This window comes from Globicephala melas, chromosome 10, assembly GCF_963455315.2.
Source record: "Globicephala melas chromosome 10, mGloMel1.2, whole genome shotgun sequence".
In the NCBI taxonomy this organism is placed as follows: domain Eukaryota; kingdom Metazoa; phylum Chordata; class Mammalia; order Artiodactyla; family Delphinidae; genus Globicephala; species Globicephala melas.
Genome location: NC_083323.1, coordinates 77036426 through 77049810, shown reverse-complemented (window position 1 = coordinate 77049810; position 13385 = coordinate 77036426). Strand labels below are relative to the sequence as shown.

General features: G+C 39.0%; 1 protein-coding gene and 1 pseudogene across 2 annotated transcripts in view; one reads left to right on the top strand and one right to left on the bottom strand.

The window, feature by feature from the left end:
* The first annotated feature begins 2647 nt into the window (after window positions 1-2647).
* On the top strand, window positions 2648-2887 carry LOC115839127 (cytochrome c oxidase subunit NDUFA4 pseudogene; annotated as a pseudogene).
* A 4334-nt stretch (window positions 2888-7221) lies between these two features.
* DENND5B (DENN domain containing 5B) overlaps window positions 7222-13385 on the bottom strand; it is a 211543-nt gene continuing 205379 nt past the window's right edge. For both annotated transcript variants that reach the window (XM_060305969.2, XM_060305970.1), the window contains one exon: window positions 7222-12231. In XM_060305969.2, the coding sequence (XP_060161952.1) occupies window positions 12048-12231 (184 nt within the window). In that variant the 3' untranslated portion in view covers window positions 7222-12047. The remainder of the gene's footprint in view (window positions 12232-13385) is intronic.

The following is a 13385-nucleotide window of genomic DNA, read 5'->3' as shown; positions in this document are numbered from 1 at the left end:
CAGCTCTGAAGGGGCAGTCAGGAAGGAACAATCGTCGTCCTTTCCTCAAAGGGAGAGAGAAATTTGCTACTCGGAGCTCAGATCTTGACACCCAGTTTGGACTTTGATCCTTGCAGCTAAGATCTGCTCTGAGAAATTTCCTGGGACCTGTTGAGGTTTGCTGCTACAAAGCAATAAGGAGTTTCGACATTAAGGTCTACTTAATTCAGGAATCTAAAAAGGCGGTTTAGTGTCAATGAGCTCCTTGAAATTGTACAGGTGTGTATGTGCACAGGTGCGTTTTTCTGGGGAGAGTGTTCATAGCTCTCCTTGGATTCTCAGAGGGGCTTACAGCTGCCCATAGGTTAAGAATTCCAAGTGACAAGCGGGTGTTGCTAAGGTGGGGGGACAGTGGGCAAATCTGGTGGGAGTGGAAAAGGGAGAAGGGAAGGTGGGGGAGGGGTATTCAGGTAAGACTTCACAAAGAGGCAGGATTCTGGGATTGGGGGTTGGGGGAGCTAACATTTCTTGTGCTCTTACTGTGTGCCAGGCATTGTTCTAGACTAAAATTTACAAGGATTAGTTCATTCTTATAACAACCTTATGAGGTAAATAAGATTATTGTTCTGGCTTTGTAGATTCATTCATTTAATAAATATTTACTGAGCACTATGTATCAGGCACTGTTCCCAGAGCTGGGGCTACAGCAGTTAACAAAACAGTCAAAAATGCCTCCTTACATTCCTGTGGGGAGACAGATGAGGAAACCAGGTTCCCAGAGACTTAAGTGACAAAACAAGGGTCTTCAGATAGTTAAGCAGTAGAGATTTGAACCCAGGCAGTATGGCACCAGAAGCTGTTTTTTTTTTTTTTTTTTAAGGAATGTATAATAACCTTAAACAATTGAAAACTTAAGTTTTCTGTGCAACAAAAAATACCAAAAATTAAAAGGAAAGAGAAAATATTGATATCGTATAGAGCGAAGAATAGCTCAAAATGATTTTTTTTTTTTGGTTTCTGCTTTATAACAAAGTGAATCAGTTATACATATACATATGTTCCCATATCTCTTCCCTCTTGCGTCTCCCTCCCTCCCACCCTCCCTATCCCACCCATCCAGGTGGTCACAAAGCACCGAGCTGATCTCCCTGCGCTATGCGGCTGGTTCCCACTATCAAAAATGTTTTTAAACTATAAATCAAAGCCAAAACAGACATTAAAAATGAATGGGCAAAGATCACTAAAATAACTCAGAAGAGGAAATATACACGATCAGTAATGTTAAATACTGGCTTCCTGAATTAACATGGAAACATTCTGTTTATTGCTTGCACAGTAAGGAAGAGCTTTCCCTTGAGGGTCTTAGTAACCTGTCAGAGGGCAAAGGGCGGAGCCTGGATATTTACTAAGGTTTTGGAGACTGGTCTAAGGCAGACCCTTGCATGGGGAAAGGGGGCTTGGTTAGGTTTGGGTAGGACCATGATCTAATAGTTTGGGATTAACTGACACAGCCATGCAAGGGTTTTAAGGAAAGGAGTTTAAAGAATCACAACAGCATGCCAGGTAGAAACCTAGAAGCAAAAATGCAAGTTGGCTTTCTTTGAAGGAGTGTATAACTGTGACTGCAGTCGTGTGCCTGCAGTTCTTCATGCTAGGCACTTGTTGGGTTTATCTAGATTTACCTGACCTGCTTCCGATCTTTAGTATAGATGTCTTTAGTGCTTGTGGATAAACAGGTGATGGTACACCTGTTTAGAAGCCCATAGAATGAGGTAGAAGGGAATGATTGGTAAATCAAGTTATTGGGTTTTCCCTTTTTTTTAAACCCCATTTTAATTACAGTGTATGTATTCTCAACTTTTCAGTTAGATTTTAAAAAATCCTTGAGGTGTTATTGACAATCAACAAATTTCATTTACTTAAACTATGCAATTTTGTTAAGTTTTGACATGAGTATGTACTCGTGAAATTATCACCACAATTAAAATTATGAATATATCTGTTACTTCCAAAGTCTCCTTGGGCCTCTGTCAAACTCCCCTCGGCCCCCATTTCCAAGCAGCAACTGATTTGTCATCTGTCACTATAGATTATTTGCATTTTTGGTTTGATTTTATACAAACGGAATCCTATAGTATGCATTCATTTTTTGCCTGGCTTTCTTTACTCAGAATAATTGTTTTTAGATGCATTTATGTTGCTTCATATATTAATAGCTTACTCTTTTTTATTGCTGAATAGTATTCCGTTGTATGGCTATACCACAAATTATTTATCCATTCATCTGTCTGTCGATGCCAATTGGGTTGATTCCAGTTTTTGGCTATTACAAATAAAACTGTGATTAACATTCATGTGTAAGTATTTGTGTAGACATATACATATGCTTTTATTTCCCTTCAGTATTTAATTACCTAAAGAATGGCTGGATCATGTGGTAGGTATATGTCAAAGTTATTATTATTATTATTTTTTGGCCACAGCTTGCAGGATCTTACTTCCACAACCAGGGATCGAACCTGTACCCCCTGCAGTGGAAGTGCGGACTCAACCACTGGACCGCCAGAGAAGTCCCACAAAGAGTGTACATTTGGGCAGAGACTACTTAATCTGGGGCCTGGCAGATTTGTTCTCGTCTCCTTTCAGGCCAAAGGCCTTTGCCACAAATATGTTCCACTAGATCCTTGGTTAGGCCAAGAAGCATACAAGCTTGATTTCTTTCTTCGTATTTATTGGAGCCGGAGGTACTGGAGCAGCACTGTATATCTTGTATCTGGCATTGCTCAGTCATTTGGAACAGAAAGAATATCCCAGAACCCAGAAGAAATTGAATCCCAGTGATCAATATATATTCTACTCAGTGAATGTGGATTACAGCAAACTGAAGAAAGAAGGTCCAGACTTCTAAATGAAATGTTTGACTATAAAGCTGCTTAGAATGAAGGTGTTCCAGAAGTTATCTGTAAAATTTTCTAATTAACCAGGAAATATTTCCCCTCTACATACATGAAATCACGTTGGTGTATTGTGTTGGCATTTACACTGATTAATAAATGTCTGAAACTTGAAAAAACAAAAGCATACATACATTCTTTTTTTTTTTTTTTTTTGCGGTACGCGGGCCTCTCACTGTTGTGGCCTCTCCCGTTGCAGAGCACAGGCTCCGGACACGCAGGCTCAGCGGCCATGGCTCACGGGCCCAGCCGCTCCGCAGCATGTGGGATATTCCTGGACCGGGACACGAACCCGTGTTCCCTGCATCGGCAGGCGGACTCTCAACCACTGCGCCACCAGGGAAGCCCCTTAATTTTTGTTAAGTCTAATTTATCAATTTTTAAAATATTTATTTATTATTTTTTTTAATTTTTGGCTGCATTGGGTCTTATTTGCAGCACACGGGATCTTCATTGTGGCATGCTGGATCTTTCCTTGTGGCGCTTGGGCTTCTCTGTATTTGTGGTGCACAGACTTTTCTCTAGTTGTGGCCTATAGGTTTTCTCTCTCTAGTTGTGATGCGCGGGCTCCAGAGGGTGTGGGCTCTGTAGTTTGTGGCATGTGGGCTCTAGCTGAGGCACACGGGCTCAGTAGTTGTGGCGGGTGGGCTTAGTTGCCCTGCAGCATGTGGGATCTTAGTTCCCCGACCAGGGATTGAACCGGCGTCCCCTGCATTGAAAGGCAGATTGTTTACCACTGGACCGCCAGGGAAGTCTCGATCAATGTTTTTTAAGGACTGTATCTTTTTTCATATCTAAGAAATCTTTGCCTAACCCAAGGTCATTTACCATGTGTTTTCTTTCAAAGTTTTTTAATTTTAGGATTTTCATTTATATCTATGATCCATTTTGAGTTGATTTTTGTATATGGTGGGAGGTGTGGATCAAACTTCATTTCTTTTACATGTAGCTATTCAATTGTTCCAGGACCATTCACTGAAAAGACTATCCTCTTTGTCGCTTAATAACCCTTGAACTTTGTTGAGCAATTGACCATATATGTTTGGGTCTATTACCATACTTTTTGTTCTGTTCAATTGATCTATTTGTCTGACTTTACTTCAATTTCCCCACACTGTATTTATTAATCACTGTAGCTTTAATGTAAGTATTGAAATCAGGTAATATAAGTCCCCCGAGTTTGTTTATCTTTTTCCAAGTTATTTAGGCTCTTCTAGGGCTTTTGCATTTCTACATTAATTTTAGGATAAATTTGTTAAGTTCTACGAAAAAGACTGCTGGGAGTTTGAATGGGATTGCATTGACTCTATAGATCAATTTGGGGAGAACTGACATCTTAATAACATTGAATCTTCTGACCTAGGACCACACTATATTTCTCCATGTATTTAGGACTTCTTTAGTTTCCCTCAGTAGTTTTCAGTGAGCAAGTCTTACACATTTTTTGTCAAACTTATCCCCAAGTATTTCAGATTTGCACTGCAATGCTGTTGCATATAGAAATACACCTGATTTTTGTAGATTGACTCTATACCCTGCAACCTTGATACGCTCACTTATTAGCATCAGTAACTTTTTAGTAAATTCCATAGGATTTTCTACATGGACCATCATGTCATCTGTGAATACAGTTTTACTTTCTTTTCAAACTTTACGCCTTTTTTTTCTTGTCTTATTGCACTGACTAGAAACTATAGTACAATGTTGAACAGAAGTATTAAGAGTGGATATCCATGCCTTGTTCTTGATCTTATGGGGGAAGCACTCAGCATTTCCCCATAAAGGATGATGTTAGCTGTAGGTTTTTTGCAGATGACTTTCAGTATTTTCTGATCCATGAACACAGTATATCTGAGGTGAGGAAGTCCACTGAGTTTTTGGGTTTTTTTTTCTAAACCATGAATGAACATTAGAATTTGTCAAAAATTTTTTGTGTATATTGGGATGAGCATATAAATTTTTATTTTTTAATCTGTAACTGTGGTGAATTATATTCCTTGACTGAATGCTAAACCAACCTTGCTCTCCTTGATAGACCCCAATTAGTCATGACATATCATTTTTATCACTGGATTTGAATTACTAACACTTTGTTAAGAATTTTTACATCTACATTCATGAGAGTTCTTGGTATTTTTCTTTTCTTGTAATTTCTTTGTCTGATATAGGTATCAGGGTAATGCTGGCTCATGGGATGAGTTGGGAAGTATTACCTCGTTGTGGGCTGAATTGTGTCCTCTCAGAATTCATATGTTGAAGTCCTAACCCCCAGTACCTCAGAATGTGACTGTATTTGGAGGTAGGGTATTTAAAGAGCTAAGTTAAAAAGAAGTCATTAGGGTTGGCCCTCATCCAATATGACTGGTGTCCTTGTAAGAAGAAGAAATTAGGACCCAGACATGCACTGAGAGAAGACCATATAAAGACAGAGGTAAGACGACCATCTATAAGCCAAGGGAAAGGCCTCAGAAGAAACAAATCCAGCTGACACCTTCATCTCAGACTTCTAGCCTTCAGAATAGTGAGAAAATAGCTTTCTGTGGTTTAAGCCAACCAGTCTTTGTTACAGCAGCTCTAGCAAACTAACACATACCTCATCCATTTTCTGGAAGACTTTGATTAGAATTTTCATTATTTCTTCCTTAAATTTTTGATAGAATTCACCAGTGGACGGCTTCCCTGGCACCCTCTCCAGTGGTTTCCCAGCAAGTTCTGGGCTATGCCACCTCTCCATGGATGTTTCCCTGGTGCCTGACAGCAGATTCCAAACAAGTGGCACTGGTGCAGCATCTCAGTAAACTTCTTTACCATCCAGTGGGCCATGGCTGTGCCCTCTTAATATTAAAAGTCTGACTCTCAGCCTAAGGGGGAGGGGGCTTTTTTAGGTTTGCCTTGCCTCAGCCCTACGGTTAGTGGCTGCTTCCTATATATGCTATTCTTGTATCCTTTAGAGTTCTTTTCATTGCTTAATAGCAAATAGTCCATAATTCCAATTTCTTATTACAGTAGTCTGTGATGGTTAATTTTATGTGTCAACTTGGCTGGGCCATGGAGCCCAGATATTTATCAAACATTATTCTGGATGTTTCTGTGAAGGTGTTTTTTGGATAAGACTAACCATTTACATTGGTGGACTTTGAGTAAAGCAGATTACCCTCCATAATGTATCCTATCAGTTGAAGGCCTTAATAGAGCAAGAAGGCATTCTGCCAGTCAAACCCCTTTGAACTCGAACTACAACTCTTTCCCTGGGTCTCCAGCCCACCAGCCTACCCTGCAGATTTTGGATTCACCAAGGCTCTACAATTGTGTGAGCCAATTCCTTAAAATAAATCTCTCTATATATACATATACATATACATACACACACACATCCTGTTGGTTCTGTTTCTCTGGAGAATTCTAACATAGTTCTATACATTAAACTACCCCTTTTCAAATTGCTGTGTGATTTCTGTTTCTTGATTTGGACCCCGACAAACACACCATTACCTTCCCCTGAACTCCGAATCCATATGTGCAACTGTCTATCAGCATCTTTACTTGGATGTCTATCAGGCATGCCAAACTTACTGCCAAAAGTAAGCTCTTGATGTTCCTCCTGTAAACTTGTTTCTCTTACGCTTTTTCCAATTTCTGCTAAAGACAACTCCATTTTCAGTGAGGCTTTCCCTGGCTAACCCATTTACAATTGCAGTCCATCTCTAAGCAGTCCCAACTATACTTTCAATCCTTCTTCTTTGCTTGTTGTTATTATCTAACTACTATATGTATTACCTATTTGTCATGTTTATTGTGTAACTCCTCCATTAGAATATAAATTCCATGATAGCAGGAATCTGATGTATGTGTATGTTTAAACTGCTTTATGTCCTTAACCTAAAGTAATGCTTAACATATAGTGGGTAATCAATGAATCTCTGCCTTTCATTTTTGCTACGGACTAAAAATCTAGTTATTTTTGAGTGTTTTGTTTAAATACTACCCTTTCCCAAGTTCATAAATACATTCTACATTTTCTTCAAAAATGTTTGTTTTGCCTTTTACATTTAGGTTGTTAAGCCAAGAATTAATTGATCTTTCTGTATGGTGTGAGGTAGGGTTCTTTTTTTTTTTTTTAACCCCTTTTAGATAACCAGTTGCCCAGCAGGCTATATTTCTACTACATAATGGTTTTATGTAGTTTTTTCTCTCATAATGGTTTTATCCCTTTACTTTCTGGAGTCACTTGCCCTGTGAACTGCTCGGTATTAAGGTTCTATAAAAATGATGCAAAACAAAGTATCAACCCCACAGTTTTATTTGTAAAGAATGAAGCATGAAAAGTCATATTTAAATGTACTCCAAAACCTGAAAAACCCACATCAGTTTCTCTGATACATATGTTAAAGTGCTTGATATCACAATACTCTTTAAATTTTAAGTATGCTCAGATGAGAAAAAAAATCCAGTTCTGATGCATTTTGTTAACAATACAAAGAAAACAATATAATTTAAATGCAGAAATGCTCATTTAAAAAAAAAGATACACAGGGTACATTTATACATGGTTCAAGTGTAACACAGAGAATTCTTTTTATAAGTTTAACACCCTCATTTGATTGACAACAGGAACTCTTACCATACCTCTCTACTTTTAATAAGATCTGTCTAGTGTTTGGAATAAAGGCTGGGCCACATGTAAATACATTTAGGTAATTGGGTCAAGCGTGATTCCCTCCCACATAACCCAAGGATACCCTGGATTCCTTCAAATGAGGAGACTGTTTCTGACGATTTTTTTTCACTCTGGTATTAACTGCTCAATGTGATAACTTTCTGGAGCCAATCTTTATTTTGTCCTTGAGAGGACAATCATGTCTAGTAAGATGTGATAGGATGAGGTTCTCCTTGGATTACTCTGATCTCACTCCATCGGTACCCTCTTCAAAAAGCTTGGAAATCAGTTTGATTCAAGAGATTTATAAATGTATTTTAACAGGAATAAGAGACCTAGTAGCTTATTATTTGTTTCTGCCTCCTTTTACACTAAAAGGTAATGTAACAAATACTTATATAAGAAACATGGACTTCAAATGACACGGATGACTTGGAAATAGGATTGATTCACTTTAAAAAAGTAGAGATGATCTCAAGACTCCATTCTCAATCAGTGAAGGTGTGTTAATACTGAAATGTAAATAGCTACGGTTCAGACTGTCCTTTTGAATGGTGAAAAAGATAGACTAGTTTCTGTAAACCTCACAGAGAAAATACTCACAGTTCTCAAAATGAAAATCTACTGAAAAAATCATAATTCTTAGCAGAAAGAAGCTATTTCATCATTAAGAGTTACACTTCCAATGCTGTCAAATAAATATTTCCCTGGGGAATCTGAGGTCCTTGTCTGTTGCCTCATGTTTCAAAATATCTCAGAGGTGTCACCATTTACTACACATGAACTGTTATGTATAGCCTCTATCCCTCTTTTACTTACATTTACATACTACAGTGCTTTATTGCCAAAAAAAGGAAATACGAGCAATTCAGTATTTCCCCTGTATCATTCATATAGTGTGACAGAAGTTCATTAAAATGATTTCTTAAAAAACCATGTTAAAGTAAATACCATAGTGTTACAAAAGGTACAAAATGTGTGAAATATTTAAAATAAATTTTAGAGGGAAATCATAAACTTTTGCAAGCTTTAGGTTCTTCTATCAAATTCTTGCCCCCAGTGGGAAAGAGGATGGATAAGGTTGGGAGGCCTTCCTTTTGTTCTCAGCAGCCCATTTTTCTCCACTGAGAACCCTACTTTATACTACTCCACACTGAGCCTCAGTCATTATTAAGGCGCTGGTAAGCCCCCAGACAGGGCACAGCTTCAGGGTCTCACACATAATACCAATGTCGGTGTAATGCTACTATGTCACCAAGGTTGATATTAGGAGTTTCAGGACATTTGAAAAACACTTGGAAGATAAATGTTTCAAGAGATAATATTTTTGGCAAGTTAATTTTAAAACAATTTCTTCTTAACTATTATTATGTGAAAATACTAATTATGATTCCAGGCATTACTTTTAATTTATTTTGAGAAAAAAAAGGTCAATTACAAAATTGATTTTTATGTACTTTAACTTTGAAGTGTGATGATAAAGCAATATACTAATTTAAAGTATTAACAGGAAAAAAAAATAAAGTGTTAACAGAGCAGAAAGTATACTTCTGAATGACCTTCAGAAGTTAGCTTAGAAGGCTATGTACATTTATTCTAAGGATTCTGCTACTGTCCCGCTCAAAATATTTTGATATTGGCTCAAAGGTAGTTATAAGCCATGTAAGAACTAAGTCTTATTTCTTTAGAATTGTGTTTCTTATGTGACCCCAAACTTTACTTTTCATTCATCAACTTGTAACCTAAGGACTTTTTGTTGTTTCAAATTTTAAATTTCTTTTGAAAGGCCACCATTTCCCATCACTGGCAGTATTCAAAAGAATGGGCTGTAGGTCATTCAGGCAGCTCATAAGGAGGTCCCCCAGGTGTCTGGAGCACTGGCTTTATCACTGGCATACATATATGGACTCCCAAGGTGACCACTCTAAAGGGCCTAGCATTCTAGAGGATGTGTCAGTTCTGGTGTGATTCCTTCTTTTGAAATTGGTCATCTCACTACTATAGTCAGACAATAGAAAGTGGGATGAAACTTTAGGTATAACTCTTTTGGGAGGTATTAATTTTTAAAGTATCGGTATTATTCACAGGTCCAAAATCCAATTTTGCTCCTAGTTTTTTTTTTTTTTTTTTGGCTGCGCTGTGAGGCTTGTGAGATCTTAGTTCCCTGACCAGGGATCAAACCCGGCCCCTTGGCAGTGAGAGTCCTAACCACTGGACCGCCAGAGAATTCCTGCTCCTACTTTTTAAAATAGGTGTAATTCTCTATAATTTAAGGACAATTTGTTACAATGAATATTAATCCCTGTGCTACCTGTATAGGTGGATGAATAAACCAAGGGTAGAAAGACTATTAATATGAATGCCTTGGAGGCCAGTCTCATGCAGCCTGGTGTAATAAAAAACATGAATTCTAGACTGTGTTGTCACAGGTGTGCGGGTAAGTATTTAATCTCTCTGACCCTTGAGTGTTCCCATCTGTAAAATGAGAAGGCTAGACTAGATGACTCAATTCTAGCCTGCTAACCTAAGCCATCTCTCTGTTTGCCCAGAATGTGTCAGAAGCATGGCCTTTGGAAAAGGTAACAATGACAAAATCCGGGATTGGATCACGCTATGGTTTCTCATCACTGAAACAGTAAGTGCCTAGTGTGCAACAGGTTCTGGATGTCTCCCATAACAGACTTTCCATGTCCCTGGAACAGCCACACCACTGTGGACAAACTTCAGCTTCAGCTGTAGGCAAACAAATTCCTGGTCTACCCAGGTCACCCAGAACCATCTTCTCAAACCCTTTCCATGGGTTTCTAAATGCTGCCTTCAACCCTCCCTACCCTCCTCAAGTACCCAGTCCCGTATTAAAAGGGCGTGTGCCTTGGCTGAACACAGTGTTTGATAAAGGGAGTGAGGCACTCGTTTCATTAGTTTCTTCTTCCAGGAAAAAAGGTAAACAACGCTATTGGCTAAAGCCTGGACCCTCAGATTTCACAAGGGTCCTGAGAGGCCATGGCTTTGCTTCTCAGCCACAACTGGGAACAAAATCTGGAGCTCTGCTGAGGTAATTTCCCTGCTAACAACATGCAAATGCCTAATTAGACTTAAAGGACTGACCGTAAGATGAAGACTTAAGGTAACGAGCTAATACCAAATTTATTTAACTTCCTTAAAAAATACCAAACTGCAAAGTGACAATGTTTGGTCTCCTAAAATTGTTGCCTCTTGTTTCGCTTCCATTTTGTCAGTACTGGCCCGTACCTTCTCTGGGCCAGTTGTTTTACATTTTCACCCCTGCTTACAAAAGAACATAAAGCTTGCCCTGAAACACCCAGAAAGGGTTCATTCTTTCTCTCTTCTTCTGTTATTTGCATTATCATGGTCAACAAATACTTTCACAAAAACATTCCAAGCCACACAGGGCCCTCCTCCTTCTTAAACATTCTTTCCATTTCCTGAGGGGGGATGTGCACCGGGAGAGGGGAGGCGGGTGATTGGAACCAAACAAAGACCGTGTTTGTGTTTGTTTATCTTTAAGAGGTAAGGGACCACTGCAGGGTTGAGATGGCCAAATTAAAAGTACAGAATCAAATTGCCGTTTGCAGTTCTTAAGACCATGAGGCCAACACTCTGAAATTCACATCTCCCCAAAGTACCTCAAATAACAAGAATAAAAATGCCAAGAATGAAGTTAGTCTAGGCTAATCTTTCCAAAGTGTAAAGAAGTTATAATCCCACAAGTTAACACACTTCTCAGGGCTTTGTGTGTTCTCTTTCCAGTTTAGCCAAGCTCCTGGGGTACAGTATTTAAAATATTTGAATCATATCTTGTGCTGACGGAAAAAATTTTTCCAAAAGACTGGAAAAGTGGCTCAATTCAAATGTATGAAACCATGTGAAACTTAAAAGCTGTAAGTGAGGGCTACCATCCCCTACAGTAGGTAAAGCTGTTTACATTCACAATACAAAGGATCAGACACCAGGATGGCTGGTTACGACATAACAATGCATTCTGAGTTCCTTTGTTATACCGGGAGGGAAAAAAAAGCCCCACTGGGTTGCACTGTATTTACATGTTTACTGGCTTCTTCCTGACTAGCACCACTCTTTCTCCTCCCCCCACCCCCCACCTCCCAATACTTTTAAGCTACTTATTTTAAGTCACAGGAATATTCAATCTAAGAAAAGTTATCTTATTAGAGTAATATAGTTTCTCAAAGAAGAGAGCATATTTACACACATCTAACACATGAAAATACTCTATTTTATACTAAATTCCAGGTTCAAATGAACTACAATACAGCACTTTACCTTGTCTGTAGTGTCAGCATTGTTCAAATTGGGGGATACGGTGTGTTGCCCCCTGCAGTGACTCACTACCTCATCAGACAAGTCCAAATCGGTCCCCGTCGTTGGGGAAGGCTCAGGAACAAGGGGTCTGGACTGCGAGTTTCTAGCTAATTGGGTTACACATCCACTCCTTTGATGAGTGAGCCTTCTAAGACTATAGTGAAGTCCTGGATGGTCTGCAGAATGCGGATGAGGGAGTTGACGGTCATGCGATCTCGCAGGAGGGCACTCTCCTCATACATTCGGGTGATGGCAGGACACTCAGCTAACAGCGGAATCCACTGTGGGAGCAGGCGATCCCTACAGACCCAAACAGAAACAAGTCCTGAGCACTGCTGCCCTCGCGGGAGAACAAGGCACACACTGGAGCTTTTGACGACGGGAAGGTGTGGGTGTGGGACTGGATGGGGAAAAATCTAGCCAAGCTCTGAGGTCACCAAAGACAAAACCAAAGTCAACTAGCTGGATAATGACTGGTTAAAAAGATAAGGTAACGAGACAGTGTAAGCTAACGAGGAAACCCATCAGGTTCTAAAAGTGGGTCTGCGCAAGTTGGCCATAAGGACTTAGATGTATTAAAGAAATTCTCTATTCTGATTCTACCACTTTAAAAAAAGGCAGAATGCCATTTTGTATTCTTTTTTTACAGGGATGTTAATCAGACATCTGTGGCAAGGCATGCCAAAGTATATTGACCTTTTGTGAAGAAAGTTTCCATTTAATTGTAGGGACTAGCGCTTTTTTTTTTTTTTAAATTTACACAACATTACAAGGTAAGGAACAAAATCAAAGCAGAAAAACATGAAGTAGATTTTATAAACCAAAAGAGGGGTTGCGCTGGTCTAATAAATCAGAACGGTAAAGAGATAAAAGGAGGTAAGGATCATACTCAAAAGGAACTTTAAAAAACACAGCTGAAATTGGGCAGCTTTTATTAAGAAGAAATACAGAACTTAGCTCAGTAAACCAGTTGTTTCAGGAGGACAGGATCTCAATCTTCAGTGTTTCCTGATTAAACTGACATGAGCTATCTGTCGCTAAGTAGCTAAGACATCCTCACTGAGCACCTCTCGCTAAGCTTTCATGACAAGGCAGCTGGGCCGTCCTGCACCTCTTGCTGGGGCTTCTAGGGGTTTAGAAGAAAACAAACGTTGCACAGATAAAACATCTTCTAAAGATCTATGTGGTTCATTTCTTAGAATTCTGAGAGCCGTTTTAAAATTAATGGAGTGTACAGCTCCTAAGCGTCATTTTAAAAAAAGAAAGGGGTAGGAAATTGTCTTAAGGAGAAGACTTTCCATAGTAAGAATTGCTTAGATAGTAAGAATTCCACAATGTATTAAAATTAAAGCAACATGGTAGCATATACACACTATACAAGCTCTATACAGGAAATATATATGTGTGAATGTGCTGGCGTGTCTAATTATCTACCAATCTACCTATTACTTACC